The sequence below is a fragment of the Micropterus dolomieu genome, linkage group LG20 (genome assembly GCF_021292245.1).
Source record: "Micropterus dolomieu isolate WLL.071019.BEF.003 ecotype Adirondacks linkage group LG20, ASM2129224v1, whole genome shotgun sequence".
In the NCBI taxonomy this organism is placed as follows: Eukaryota; Metazoa; Chordata; class Actinopteri; order Centrarchiformes; family Centrarchidae; genus Micropterus; species Micropterus dolomieu.
This window is the reverse complement of record NC_060169.1, coordinates 23,131,897-23,146,002: the sequence shown is the minus strand read 5'-3', so window position 1 is coordinate 23,146,002 and position 14,106 is coordinate 23,131,897. Positions and strand designations below refer to the sequence as shown.

At 42.2% G+C, this 14,106-nt stretch overlaps 3 protein-coding genes across 7 annotated transcripts; 1 reads left to right on the top strand and 2 right to left on the bottom strand.

Moving 5' to 3' along the window:
* Positions 1–8: 8 nt before the first annotated feature.
* Positions 9–2,135, bottom strand: psmc3 (proteasome 26S subunit, ATPase 3). The gene is made up of 2 exons (XM_046032865.1): positions 1,116–2,135; positions 9–474 (listed from the first exon to the last, which is right to left on the bottom strand). The coding sequence occupies exons 1-2, from the start codon at positions 2,058–2,060 to the stop codon at positions 136–138; spliced, it is 1,284 nt and encodes a 427-aa protein (XP_045888821.1). The 5' UTR covers positions 2,061–2,135; the 3' UTR covers positions 9–135.
* LOC123959036 (TATA box binding protein) lies at positions 2,078–9,218 on the top strand. 5 transcript variants are annotated; one of them, XM_046032871.1, is made up of 10 exons: positions 2,078–2,222; positions 2,681–2,744; positions 2,848–2,923; positions 3,228–3,390; positions 3,581–3,758; positions 4,087–4,174; positions 6,489–6,580; positions 6,797–6,964; positions 7,283–7,377; positions 8,085–9,218. In XM_046032871.1, the coding sequence occupies exons 3-10, from the start codon at positions 2,873–2,875 to the stop codon at positions 8,162–8,164; spliced, it is 915 nt and encodes a 304-aa protein (XP_045888827.1). In that variant the 5' UTR covers positions 2,078–2,222; positions 2,681–2,744; positions 2,848–2,872; the 3' UTR covers positions 8,165–9,218. The 5 variants fall into 5 exon arrangements, with proteins under 5 accessions (XP_045888827.1, XP_045888824.1, XP_045888828.1 ...); XM_046032872.1 differs by having other exon boundaries at positions 2,097–2,204; XM_046032869.1 differs by having other exon boundaries at positions 2,107–2,256.
* An 811-nt stretch (positions 9,219–10,029) lies between these two features.
* pdcd2 (programmed cell death 2) lies at positions 10,030–13,976 on the bottom strand. The gene is made up of 8 exons (XM_046032866.1): positions 13,642–13,976; positions 12,652–12,760; positions 12,403–12,459; positions 11,801–11,989; positions 11,530–11,685; positions 11,273–11,373; positions 11,072–11,185; positions 10,030–10,608 (listed from the first exon to the last, which is right to left on the bottom strand). Exons 1-8 carry the CDS (start codon positions 13,819–13,821, stop codon positions 10,444–10,446), a joined length of 1,071 nt encoding a protein of 356 aa, XP_045888822.1. The 5' UTR covers positions 13,822–13,976; the 3' UTR covers positions 10,030–10,443.
* Positions 13,977–14,106: the final 130 nt, after the last annotated feature.

The window sequence follows — 14,106 nt, the reverse complement described above, 5'->3', positions numbered from 1 at the left end:
CACGACACTTAGTTATAATATTTTATTTACTTTTATTACCCCAAGATAATCAGCAACTATAACAAGTGTTTACTTAACGACTGTTTTAATGATCAAAGACTCTCTCACACATAAACACAGACACAGATAGTGTCCTCAGGCGTAGTACTGAAGGTTCGCCTTCTTCTTGGCTTGGACCTCCAGGATTCCCTCCATGTAGTCTTCATGGTTCAGCTCTGTGGCCCCGCGGCGCAGCGCGATCATACCGGCCTCCACACACACAGCTTTGCACTGGGCTCCGTTGAAGTCGTCGGTGCAGCGAGCCAGCTCCTCGTAGTTGACATCAGGACTGACGTTCATCTTGCGGGAGTGAATCTGCATGATGCGAGCTCTGGCCTCTTCGTTTGGCATGGGGAACTCAATCTTTCTGTCCAGACGACCTGAACGGAGCAGCGCAGGGTCCAAGATGTCCACTCTGTTGGTGGCAGCAATCACCTAAACGATAAAAATGTTTGCAGTTTAACATGGTTGTTTTAGGTTTGAATGTCTATCCGTTAAGACTTTTTCCACATGTAGTTTGTGAAAACACTTATTTTGTTGTGTTTCTTTATTTCATATCTAAACAGTCCACCGATGTTTCCCTGAGCAAGACACTTAATCCCTAGTTGCTCCAGAGGAGTGCGACCTCTGACATAAAATAGCAATTGTAAATCGCTTTGGATAAAAGCGTCAGCTAACTTAATAAATGTAAATTCTTGCACCTTGACAGATGTTTTTAAATAAATCTTACTTGTTGTCCAGAACCTGAACATTAGTATTGAGTTCTTTATAAATTTGAATGTCTAGTATTTTCGGTTGTAGATATACCTTCACATATCTTATATATTGCATTACAGTAAAGTGAGACCATTTTCTGAACTCATCTGTACAACTTTAGAATTTCTACACAATTGTTTTGTCTGAAATCGACACTACAGAGCAAACAGATCGATTTCTCTCAGAATGATAATGTGAGGGGAATATTTGAAATACTGGTGAGTTCTTGTTTGATTGGAGCCTGATGTGATGAAGTTCAGCTGGAGATGATGGTTAAACATACTGAACATAAAGAGTTTATTTGGCGGCAGCGTCCTTACCTTAACCTGCATGTTGGGCTGAAACCCGTCAAGCTGGTTGAGCAGCTCCAGCATGGTCCTCTGCACCTCTCTGTCTCCTGCCTTCTCGCTGTCGAACCTCTTAGTCCCGATGGCGTCCAGCTCATCGATGAAGATGATGGATGGGGCTTTCTCTTTGGCCAGGGCGAAGGCATCTCTCACCAGCTTGGCTCCATCTCCAATGAACATCTGGACCAGCTGGGGACCAGCCAGCTTCAGGAAGGTGGCTTTGGTCTGTGCAGCACAGGCCCTGGCCAGAAGGGTCTTGCCAGTGCCAGGCGGTCCATACATCAGGACCCCTTTGGGTGGCTGGATTCCCAGGTTCTCAAACTTCTCCTTGTGGTTCATGGGCAGGACGATGGCCTCCACCAGCTCCTGGATCTGCTTGTCCAGGCCGCCTATGTCGCTGTACTGCTCTGTGGGGCGCTCATCCACCTCCATGGCCTTGACTCTGGAGTCATACTCGGTGGGTAAGGTCTCCAGGATCAGGTAAGAGTCCTTGTTGACACCCACCAGGTCTCCGGGCTTCAGCTTCTCGGCGTCCACCAGCCCGATCACGGGCAGGAAGTAGGTCTGTCGAGTGGAAGTCTTAATGACGGCGCACTTTCCTTTTCTCTGAGAGTCCAGGTCCACATTAGCCCCGTCCTCCTCCTGGTCGTTGGGGTCCACATCCAGCAGCTCGATCACGTTGGACACAAGGTATGGCAGCGTTTTGTTCACCTTAATCTTCTCCGTGTTTTCTTTGATTTTATCCTTCATGGCCTGCAGCTCGTGGGTCACCCTCAGCACCTCGCTCTTCATTATCTTTATCTCGCTGTCCAGGAGACGAGTTCGCTGGACTATCTCGTCTGTGGACATTTTTAACACTTCTTCACCGATTCCATCCTCCACTTCGTCCCAAACTGACTTGTCACTCAGCGACGCCATCTTTGCTCTGTTTGTCTGAACTGTGACACAGCGGAAAATAAAGCTTCCACTTCCGGGAGCAGCCGACAAGGCTCGCTAGCGCCGAAGATGAAACGAACCTGAAGCTGAATTAATTTTCTTCGTGTGCTGATTTGAACTACGAGTGTGGGTGTAAATTTGCGGGTAATGTACTGTAACGCAGTGGCAAATGTCCAAGGTATTTTCACCTTTTTGAGTAGCAAAGTCGCCGCTTTCATTGTGGCCACAACGCGTTAGTTAGCGTTTGTGCTGCTAATACTAATGTTAGCTCTGTGGCTAACTTCAGCTAGCCAGTGTGTTGATATGTTTCTTCCTGCTGGAAAACTAACGTTACTTGGGTTACAGATAACGTTGTCACGCGTTGTTTTGCCTACTAAATTTTTTTAAAGGACACATAATACACTGGAGCCAAAGTGAATGAACGAGCTAAAGTAAAGTTAATTAACGGTGAAGCTAAATGCGGTGATTAGCAAGTAGTGGACGGTTTGGCGCCACCGCTGCACGAATTCTGCTTTATGTCATTTGCAAGTTCTTCACGCCACTGTACGGTGATGCATATAAGTGTTTGTCTGAGTAAACCTTGGTTCTGTCCATCTTTTCAGGCAGGACATAGCTGTCACAGAGAAGACACAACAAGAGGGTGTTCCTGCAGAGTCCTGTCCACTGGTTGCTGGCGTTTTTATTTTATTTTTACTGTAATACAGACACTTTGAGGCATCTGCTGTGTAAACTTACCAAGCCTGTGTTGCTTCCTGCTCTTGCGTGGCAGTGAATTAACGTGAGGAGCTAAAGAGATGGACCAAAACAACAGTATACCAGGCTTCCAGGGACTGGCCTCCCCTCCGGTAACACTGGTTTCAAGCATTTTATGGCATTTTTAAATGAATTTCTCACCAGCACACGCTCCCAGCTTGTTGTCAATATAGTCGGATGGATTTACCATGTTGAACTCCTTGCTCTTTCTCTTGAACCTACAAAATAAACCAATAGACCATTATTATTAAGATTTTATTTGTATTTATATAAAGTTATCAAAGGCAAAGTGAAAAAAGTTGTGACAGTGGTGAATTTTTGCATTATCATTTGCTCCTCATGTTGCTCTTCTGCTCAATCCTAACTTCTGCTGTTTGGCTCTGTGCCCTTGTGCAGGGTGCGATGACCCCAGGCATGCCCATGTTCAGTCCTATGATGCCATATGGCTCGGGCCTGACACCCCAGCCTGTCCAGAACACCAACAGTTTGTCTATACTGGAGGAACAGCAGAGGCAACAACAGCAGCAACAGCAACAACAGGCACAGCAAGCAAATACAGGTACAACAAACACTACTTTCGTATCCCTCTCCATCCATTCCCACTCTTAAGAGGTGAGATCATAATCTCAAACCACTAAAATTGGTGTATTCTTCATTTATTCTGGGAAAATAATCTTGCATGTCTGAACCATAGTGGTTCATTGGTTCATTTTATAGCTTGGGGAAAACAAACTTTATTTGTTCTCCAGGCCTTCCTGGAACGTCAGGGCAGACCCCTCAGCTTTACCATTCCCAGGCGGTAGCGGGCTCGACCACCACAGCACTGCCAGGGAATACCCCTCTCTACAACACCCCGCTGACCCCCATGACCCCTATCACACCCTCCACACCAGCCTCAGAGAGCTCTGGGATAGTACCACAGCTACAGTATGTTTCAAAAGTATCAGTGTATGCCACTTGTATTTGTCAGTCTTTGTAATCGTCTGGCTAATATACACTCTGTCCCTTTCATGTTATGTTCCTTTAGCTAGTGGTAAATGTTGAAGTTAGCTTACCACGAGATATTCCTGTAGGGAAATACATGCAAGGACCAAAATTGTGCTGAATGTGAATTAAAATGTATTTAGACCATAAACATAAATATGGCTGGTGTCATTTCCACACAATTTAACATGATTTTGAACTACTGATGGAACAGTTTGCCATCTGTTACTCAGTTATTTTCTCGGTGCTTTTCTTATTTCCCTACTATTAGAAACATAGTATCTACTGTAAATCTGGGCTGTAAACTGGACTTGAAGACCATTGCCTTGAGAGCCAGGAATGCAGAGTACAACCCAAAGGTGAGACTGCCAGACATTACTGTGATTGGCTCTATGTTGCTCAACAGTTTAATTTTTTGTATCTGCTGTCAGTGGGGCTTCCGGTTTATTTTAACCTGGCATATTTCCCGTAAATGTAGCTAATGCTAATATGGCTCTATGAGTCATGCTAACTTTGCACTTGCCACCTCTGTTGTAGAGATTCGGGGAAATGTCGATTTGCACTAATCAACGTATCTCTGTGTAAGCTGCACATGGCTCCTACTGCTTTCCTAACGAAAAATTATTTATTTATTTTTTTATATGAATCATTCCAAACATTTATCTGATCTGAAAATAGTAGCTGTCTGGAAAAGACAGAAAGGCTAATTGCATAGGGATCTACATCCAGCTGAACATGCACATCAGGTTATTTACACATGTGAGGCTGTAGATCCTTGTCCGTTTAGCTTGTGTTCTTGTGAGATAAAATGTTTCATTTCTGCATGTATTTGCAAGAATTAAAATATTTTTGAATATTATTTTACCTTGTGCTAATTATCCAACACAGTTGTTATATTTCTCTCAACTACTATTTGTAATTTCAGATCATAGGGGTTCAGCAAAATGTAGAACCAGATGCCAGTTTTTGTAGATGTTTTTCACAGGAAAAGCACAGGCGATACTAAATATAGAAGAAATACCAAAACGGGTGCAGTAAAATATACCCAATATACACTACTCAAAAAAATAAAGGGAACACTAAAATAACACATCCTAGATCTGAATTAATGAAATAATCTCATTAAATACTCCTTTCTTTACATAGTTGAATGTGCTGACAACAAAATCACACAAAAATTATTAATGGAAATCAAATTTATCAACCCATGGAGGTCTGGATTTTGAGTCGCACTCAAAATCAAAGTGGAAAACCACACTACAGGCCGATCCAACTTTGATGTAATGTCCTTAAAACAAGTCAAAATGAGGCTCAGTAGTGTGTGTGGCCTCCACGTGCCTGTATGACCTCCCTACAACGCCTGGGCATGCTCCTGATGAGGTGGCGGATGGTCTCCTGAGGGATCTCCTCCCAGACCTGGACTAAAGCATCCGCCAACTCCTGGACAGTCTGTGGTGCAACGTGGCGTTGGTGGATGGAGCGAGACATGATGTCCCAGATGTGCTCAGTTGGCTTCAGGTCTGGGGAACGGGCGGGCCAGTCCATAGCATCAATGCTTTCCTCTTGCAGGAACTGCTGACACACTCCAGCCACATAAGGTCTAGCATTGTCTTGCATTAGGAGGAAGCCAGGGCCAACCGCACCAGCATATGTTCTCACAAGGGGTCTGAGGATCTCATCTCAGTACCTAATGGCAGTCAGGCTACCTCTGGTGAGCACATGGAGGGCTGTGCGGCCCCTCAAAGAAATGCCACCCCACACCATTACTGACCCACCGACAAACCGGTCATGCTGGAGGATGTTGCAGGCAGCAGAACGTTCTCCACGGGGTCTCCAGACTCTGTCACGTCTGTCACATGTGCTCAGTGTGAACCTGCTTTCATCTGTGAAGAGCACAGGGCGCCAGTGGCAAATTTGCCAATCTTGGTGTTCTCTGGCAAATGCCAAACGTCCTGCATGGTGTTGGTCTGTAAGCACATCCCCCACCTGTGGACGTCGGGCCCTCATGGAATCTGTTTCTGACCGTTTAAGCAGACACATGCACATTTGTGGCCTGCTGGAGGTCATTTTGCAGGGCTCTGGCAGTGCCCCTCCTGCTCCTCCTTGCACAAAGGCGGAGGTAGCGGTCCTGCTGCTGGGTTGTTGCCCTCCTACGGCCTCCTCCGCGTCTCCTGATGTACTGGCCTGTCTCCTGGTAGCGCCTCCACGCTCTGGACACTACGCTGACAGACACAGCAAACCTTCTTGCCACAGCTCGCATTGATGTGCCATCCTGGATGAGCTGCACTACCTGAGCCACTTGTGTGGATTGTAGACTCCGTCTCATGCTAACACTAGAGTGAAAGCACCGCCAGCATTCAAAAGTGACCGAAGCATAGGAACTCAGAAGTGGTCTGTGGTCACCACCTGCAGAACCACTCCTTTATTGGGGGTGTCTTGCTAATTGCCTATAATTTCCACCTGTTGTCTATTCAATTTGCACAACAGCATGTGAAATTGATTGTCAATCAGTGTTGCTTCCTAAGTGGACAGTTTGATTTCACAGGAGTGTGATTGACTTGGAGTTACATTGTGTTGTTTAAGTGTTCCCTTCATTTTTTGAGCAGTGTATTAATGCTAAAGAGCCTGCGTTTTTAGGAAGCGTTCCTAATATTCCCACTCTCTTTCTGGTAGCGTTTTGCTGCAGTCATCATGAGAATACGAGAACCCAGGACCACTGCTCTCATCTTCAGCTCCGGGAAGATGGTTTGCACTGGAGCCAAAAGGTCAGAAAGTAGCTCATTTGCTGACCTTTCTTGTGCCATGGTTTGTAATAAAATGCCAGATTCTTCTTGCCAACACAGTCCTCCTGAGGAAACAGATGCTAGCTTTGCAATGACTTCGAATAGAATTTTCTCTACCTTCTTGTCTTTCATCTTCTTTCCTCTCCTTAAGACTTGTCCAATTATCTGCTTCTTTTCTTATAATCTGCCTCCCACTAGTGAGGAGCAGTCGAGGTTAGCTGCCAGAAAATACGCTCGTGTGGTGCAGAAGCTCGGTTTTCCTGCAAAGTTCCTGGACTTCAAGATTCAGAACATGGTGGGAAGCTGCGACGTGAAGTTCCCCATTCGGCTGGAGGGATTAGTCCTCACACATCAACAGTTCAGCAGGTAATTTCTGTTTGTTTTGTGTTCTAATCACCAGTATGTGACGGCTGCATTGTGAGAATTTCATGTTTGTGTTCATGAGTTGTGCCGCAGAAGGAAAGGATAGATGTGATTTATTCTTGTTGACATACATAGTTCCTCTTTTGCCAGAGTTGTAATCAGACTGGGGCCTCTGTAGAAAAGTCTCCCATACAAACCCTCTTCTGAAAGTATTTATATGTGGAATTGTTTGAAATTGAAATAACATTTAGCGTATGGTCTGGACAGTTTGCGGAGAGCTAAGAGGAGTTTTGTTAACTTGAAGTGACTTGTTTGTTTCAGCTATGAACCGGAGCTGTTTCCAGGACTGATTTACAGAATGATCAAACCCAGAATTGTCTTGCTCATCTTTGTCTCTGGGAAAGTTGTACTCACAGGTAAATCCCGCTCTTCTCTGCTAATGGCTTCACTTCATGCAATATTAGTTGTGATCAGAAGTAGAGCTGGGCCATATGGCCCAAAATGTTATCATGATAAAAACATTTCATATCATTCGATATCTATAATTATCACGATATATCTCAAATCATTATTTCTTTCAAGTTTAAAGGCAGATTTTTGCTCCTGAGTGAAAATTGGAAGAAACCAGATGGTTAATTATGTGGTTAAACTTATCTCTATGGTCAGAATGTGACAAACACATGCCAAACAGTGAATCACTTCACAAGTCCGAGGTAGAACATTCAAAACTATTATCTTTTTCAACAAATATGACTAGCTAATCTTTTTTCTGGACTTTTTTTCTCCACAACAAAATAAATATTTTAATAGAAAAATTAAGTGCTAATTTGTTCATGTCAAAGCTGGACTGATGCAGGATTTCTGTGGCGGATTTTAGTATTTTATTTTATTTAAAGGATTCTTCAAATTTGTTACTTTAAAAATAAAATAAATGAGACAGACTATTTCTAAATTCTGAACTTTGTGTTCAAAAACAATAAATTCTGTAACAGTTTTGATCTTCAAAAACTACAGTAGACCTTTTAGAGATAATCCAGAACATGACATTAATGGGTGTAGTGATTATTTCTGTGCCAGTGTGAGTCATTGTAGTTAATAATCTGGTGTTGCTTGTTTTTAAAAGGTGCCAAGGTGAGAGCAGAGATCTACGAAGCATTTGAAAACATCTACCCCATCCTGAAAGGCTTCCGCAAAACAACGTAGAACCTTTAGCTCCATCTTTTATCATCTCCCCAACCCTGTCTCTTTTTACTCAGATTTTTATATATGTTGATATACAAGTGGACTGCTGTAAGGGATGTGAGTCATCCTTTTTTAGTTTTTGACCCTGTGTGTGTGTATATATATATTTTTTTTCCTTTGGCCATGTTCTGATCACAAGTGGTGGTATATTTTACACACAGACCTCCATTTCTATGGAACCTTTTCTCTGTTATTGCCCACTTATTTTCAGCTTGTTCTGTTGTCCTTATCACATCCCTGATTGTATATAAGACTGTAAAGAAATGTAAAAATCACTGATGAGAAGCAGTCTGGCAAGGACTGTATTTTGTTTTTTAAGCTGTTTTAAATAGTTTTGTACATTGCATTTTTATTCATTGTCTGCTCGGTCCCCAAGTTGTTCTAGATGTGTTTGGGTTAGTCAGCCCCGCATTCCATTGAACAGTATTTGCTAAGATTTTAGTTGGAGAGAGAAGTGAGTCTGCTTTTTGAGTTTTATCTTCCTACCCTTACATTCACATCACATCACACATTCTGATACGAGACGTAGTATCGTCAAGTCTGTTGACTGAAGTTGGATGATTTTAAATTTTGAATTGACAGGAGTTAAACTAACTTGATCCAAGTTGGTTAGTTCTTCAAGGTTCGTGTCTCTTGATTTGGGTTCCTGATATATTTGTACTTATTAAAAATCAACCAGAACCAAAATGTTAAGAAAAGACATGCGTTGCCTTTTACTTATCTTCACGTCTTGCATCTTACATTCACTAGCACTAAGAGATGATGGCAGATAAACTATGCATCATGTTGCCATGTTTATGTATTGTTTAAAAGTTTTCTTATCTATTTTGTGGCCATTTTAAAACTATATTTAAAAGTTATCTTTTGAAGAATAATTATTGAGGCAAATGTGTGATTCTGAGCTCATCAGTGGCCGATCAGGAGACCAGGAATCCCCGTCACCTCTAAATACAATTCTGCTTCTTCTGAAAATGTTAAGTGCTGCAGTGTGCATTAATAAATGTAAACATACAGACTCTCTTGTGAAAGCTGCTTCTTTCAATACTATAACATTTTGGTACTGTTTTATTTGGAAACAGTACTTTTGTTTTATGAACACTGTGAGACGTTTGCTGTCCTGCAAAGAGTGTGCTTAATTTTTCAAAGAAAAACAATTCATCAATTCAATCCAATCATTTTGGTCACAATGCATGGTTGATCTGTAGAGTATAAGTAAAGCAGTCACACCACTGTGTGACTTAGGAGTGAGAACAAAGTCACACTGTACAGTATACAGATTTTAAAATGACTAAAGACTGTACAATAGTTTGAGTGTGAAGATCATCTTCATCTTATAAAGGTAATACCTGCAGCGGGTCTGGTCAGATGTTTACTCTGTAAACGCAGCCTTCATTTAAAGTGTAACTAACTTCTGACAGAAGAATCAAAACGTTCTTCCTCCTATATTTGAAAAGTTGAATTCAAATAAAATGCACCCTGTCTCAATTCAATACACTATGGTTTTCTGCTGAGGCTTGCTTGGTAGCTTATGGTGGCGAACTGCAGTGAGATTGCTGTTTAACATTATTCAGCCAGTTTGCTGACATTACCCTTTGATAATCTGTCTTTAAACTGCAGGTTTTGCTAAATTAGTGACAGCCTGAAAGTTTACATGGGCACAAGTAACCTTGAATTGAATTTATACCACTCAGTTAAAACTTTGAAATGATCTCAGTGGGAGATCTTGACATTTGACTTTGTCTTGTTATGCAAACCTAGTATTTTTACTTACACTACTTTTTACTACACTCTCCGTCTGCTGCTGAGAACACAGAACGAGATGCTTGTTCAGACAACTTTTAGAACTTTGTGTGATGATAAGGCAAAATGTGATTTGTTTTGCAGACAAACTGTATAAAGAGGATGTGGCACTGAAAATGGACATGACAGCATAGGTCAGAAAAATGACATTTTTTATCTATCTATCTATATATATCTCAATATCACACAGTCTGTCCAAAGAATAATACATGTACAACTGTTGCTCATAAAAAGAAATTCAGACAGTGAATATCCATCCATCCATCCAAAAACATAATTCTATTTGATAGTCTCAGAGGGAGGATTTATGTATGATCGGTGTCCAGTCCACTAAATAGAGTGACATCACTAGAAGTGTGATTAAATCCAGCTTCTCCACTGCTGCGTCTTCATGTGCATCAGTGTCTCCTAAACTCTGTCCACACATGCATTATGTGGGATTAATCTGTGTGTGCTGATCTGAAGTCCTGCTTCCAGATGAACTCGGGGCAGTACCGGTCATCATTGTTACAGCTGGCAGAGCATGTGTAGACAGCCAGTGTCCCCCAGTCAATACTGGCTCCTGTCGAGTCCACACACAGACTGTTCAACAGCTGCGGCATCACCTAACGACACACACACATGATTATTACATGTACTCGGTTCCAGCAGATATACACACTGTTACCTATGTGGAGAGACTGTCACATATATAATACAGCACTCTGAGTTGTTCAAACAGTGAGGGACTTTTTCATTTATAATAAGTTACACCTACAGTATATACTATATGTTGGCACATTACCACTATTATTTATTAGGCCATCACATAAATAAATCAGAAACAAAATGTTTTTCTTTTTGCCAACAATTAACTGTGAAAAGAAACCTCTGCTCATAGTTTCCCATACAAGACATACAGTGTTCCACAGAAAGATAGTAACTGCATTCACATGCACATTTTCAGTTCACTCCAAATACTTAAACACTTCAACCAACATGCATACACAACTTTATAGTTGAACAAATAAAGACATAAGTGAGTCTTAAAGAGGTCAGATTACTGAGCCCTGAACGGGCGGTGACTACCTGAAACTCAAAAATCCTCTTGGCGCCACAGGTGCATGGTGGGATATTCTGATCTGAAGGGATGTGCTGAGAAGAGACCCACAAGGGAGAGCCCCCTCGACTGTAACGCACCACCTGAACATAACAAAACACTGAGATGGACACACAGCGTGACTGCGTTCATTCAAGTGTTTGTACCAAATGAGGTGATTTATTTTATACCTGGTGTGGTTCCGGTTCAATCTTCTTTTTAAACCGCTGGAACACTTTGTTGTCTTCAGTCTCGTGCATTGCCATCTCCTCCAGGTCTGCCTCTGCCAGGGCTGAAAACAGTCAGGATGAATGCTTTAGAAAGACGCGCTAACTGAAGAATCATAGCGAAAGAAAAACAAATTTGACTAAAAATGTATTTATTATTCTTATTAAAGTTTTAACATCTAATACATGTGACCAGTTATCAAACATAAATGAAAGCTTACTATCTGCTAAGGAGGAAAAATCTACACTCCCTTCCTCTTCTTCTTCGTCTTCAGCCTTCTTTGTGTCCTCCTGCTTCTCCTCTTCCTCCTCCTCAGGCTCAGTGACCAGCTCCGACTCCGGGAAGAGGAAGGGAGAGGTTGTGACAATGGACGCTTCTATACGGACAGACAAAAGACACAGCAGAGACATTACATCTTCCTTGTGGCGCGATACTCTGCCACTCTAAACTCTGAAGACGTGTTCATTTTTAGTCCCATGAACAACACGCACCTTGGCTACAGCACTCCCTCTTGTGTGCGTGCTTCCAGTGGAGGGTCTGGTGGTGTTTTCCACAGTAGCTCACAGCGTGACAGCGGGAGCAGGCCTTTTTGCCGGGGCAACCGCACACCCAACATAGTTTCACTCCAGAGACGGACAACACACTCTGGACCGGGTCAGAGTCGCTGGGGGGTTCATCCTCTGAGAAAGAGGAAAAAAGAAGAATCACTTTGATATTTCATGATCTGAGTCAAAATAATGCACTGGACAATACCTATAACATGTACCTCTGTGTTTTTATGACTACACTGTCTTCAGTAACTGCAAAATGAATTGACTTCTAGTGGTTCACAAATAGATAAAATGCATCATACCAAAACCAAGCTACTGTTGAAATACATAAAAAAAAACTGACAAATGTAAATATATCAATTTACAAATGTCCCCCGGCACATTATAAAAAATATTTTCCTACCATATTGTATAAATGCTTATATATTGGCTCTCTAAATGCATAGCAATATTCATAAATGTCTCAACGCAACTGTATTTATGAAGCTTTTTTTAGTATCAGGTGATGAAGAATTATGCTTTCCAGGCTAAAATACACAAACCTGGTGGAGGGTCGTAGGGGTAGAAATCATTCCTCCTGGGTAGCTGACTTCTGAAAACTGAAAAGGAAAACAAGAGTAAAATAGATTTCTCTTATAAAATGAAGCCCCAGACTTCAGATTTGAAGTATTTAGAAATGTGGAGAGGAGAGGACGTGGTGAAGGCTGAAGGCCAAAGACGGAAGATGTTAAGTGATCTATCCTGTAACAACAAATGACAAATATTAAAGCAACATTAACGGTTACTGATACCTTTCATGCAGCGGCTGTCGTTGCACACGTAGCACTCGTGAGTTTTGCAGCAGAATAGGAATAGCGTCCTGTGGAAACTTCTGTCCTGACCAGAAATTGGTGCGTACACCTGCAAAGAAGATGGAAGGAGTAACTACACAGAAGAGTTCAGAGTTATGACTCAGCTCAGCAGCTCAGAGGAGTCTGAAGAGGAGTTTAGCCAAACTGTCACACCAAAGTACCCTTTCTAGTTTTATAGTGTATAAGGCTGAGATGGGCATTTAGACGTTAATCAATTGGTTGACATAAAAGTGAGCAGAACTGTAGTTTCCAATTATTTTAAAAGGAAATTATACGCTCTTTACAGTCACCAGATCTGAACCCAGTTTCACACCTATGGAAGATTGTGGACCAGCATGTAAGACAATGCTCTCTGCCACCACCTCCATTAGACCAAATGGTAAAACATCAACTTTTATCTCCATTACTATTCAGTGATGTCTGTGTCTGTCTCTGATGCTGTATGTCCTTTATATGTCTGGCTGTTTGTTTGTTTTTCTTTCCTCATCTCTCTCTTGCAAAAAAGATTTTGGTCTCATTGTAATTACCTGATTAAATAAAGGTTGCGTTTATATATATATATATATATATATATATATATATATATATATTTTATGAATGTATTTATTTATATATAAATGAGGGAATGGTGTTCATCCCTCCAAAAGAGTTCAACAGACTTGGCAAGGAACCCTGAAGCTGTTCTGTGGTCTCGTTGTGGCCCGACTTCATACTAACACACTTCACCTTTTCCTTTGATTTGTCACCCATCTACGGTATATATGAAGCAGTGACATTATCACGGTCTATCACGCTGTAGCTCAGCTTGTTCCAGCCCACAAGTGAAAACTGAGCTCCCCATAAACAATTATTATTATCTATGGTGGAAGGATCCCTAAGTGGATCCAGAGCCCAGTTGACCCCGAGGTCCCCCCCCCCCTTTTCACTAACCTGCAGCAGGAAAGCCATAGGCAGGTGGCATATCTCACACTCCAGCTCGGGCTGGGCGGGCAGGCCTCTCTGGCTGAGCCACGCCGGTTTACCTCCGACTTTACTGGGGAACTGCGGCGACAGGAGCCGCCACGGCTCCGCCTCCTCCAGGAAACCCAGAACTACCCCCGCCGAGGACATGCTTGTATCGCCGAACACAAGAGAGCAGAGGTTACCTGTCTGTCACACGGACAGCTTGTTTTAACTGTCCGAAGAAGTGAAGAGTCTTTTCAACATGTCACAACACAACACATGAAACCTCAGGTGTAGTTTCGAAAAGCCTCCGTGCGGAAACACTGAGGAGTCGTTTCGTTCTGCCTTCCTCCATGCGCATACTGTAGAAATATTAAATTAATAAATAAAACTTATCTAGATGTATATCATCCGTGGGGAAACATGATATTTATTAGCAATTTATTAGCATTT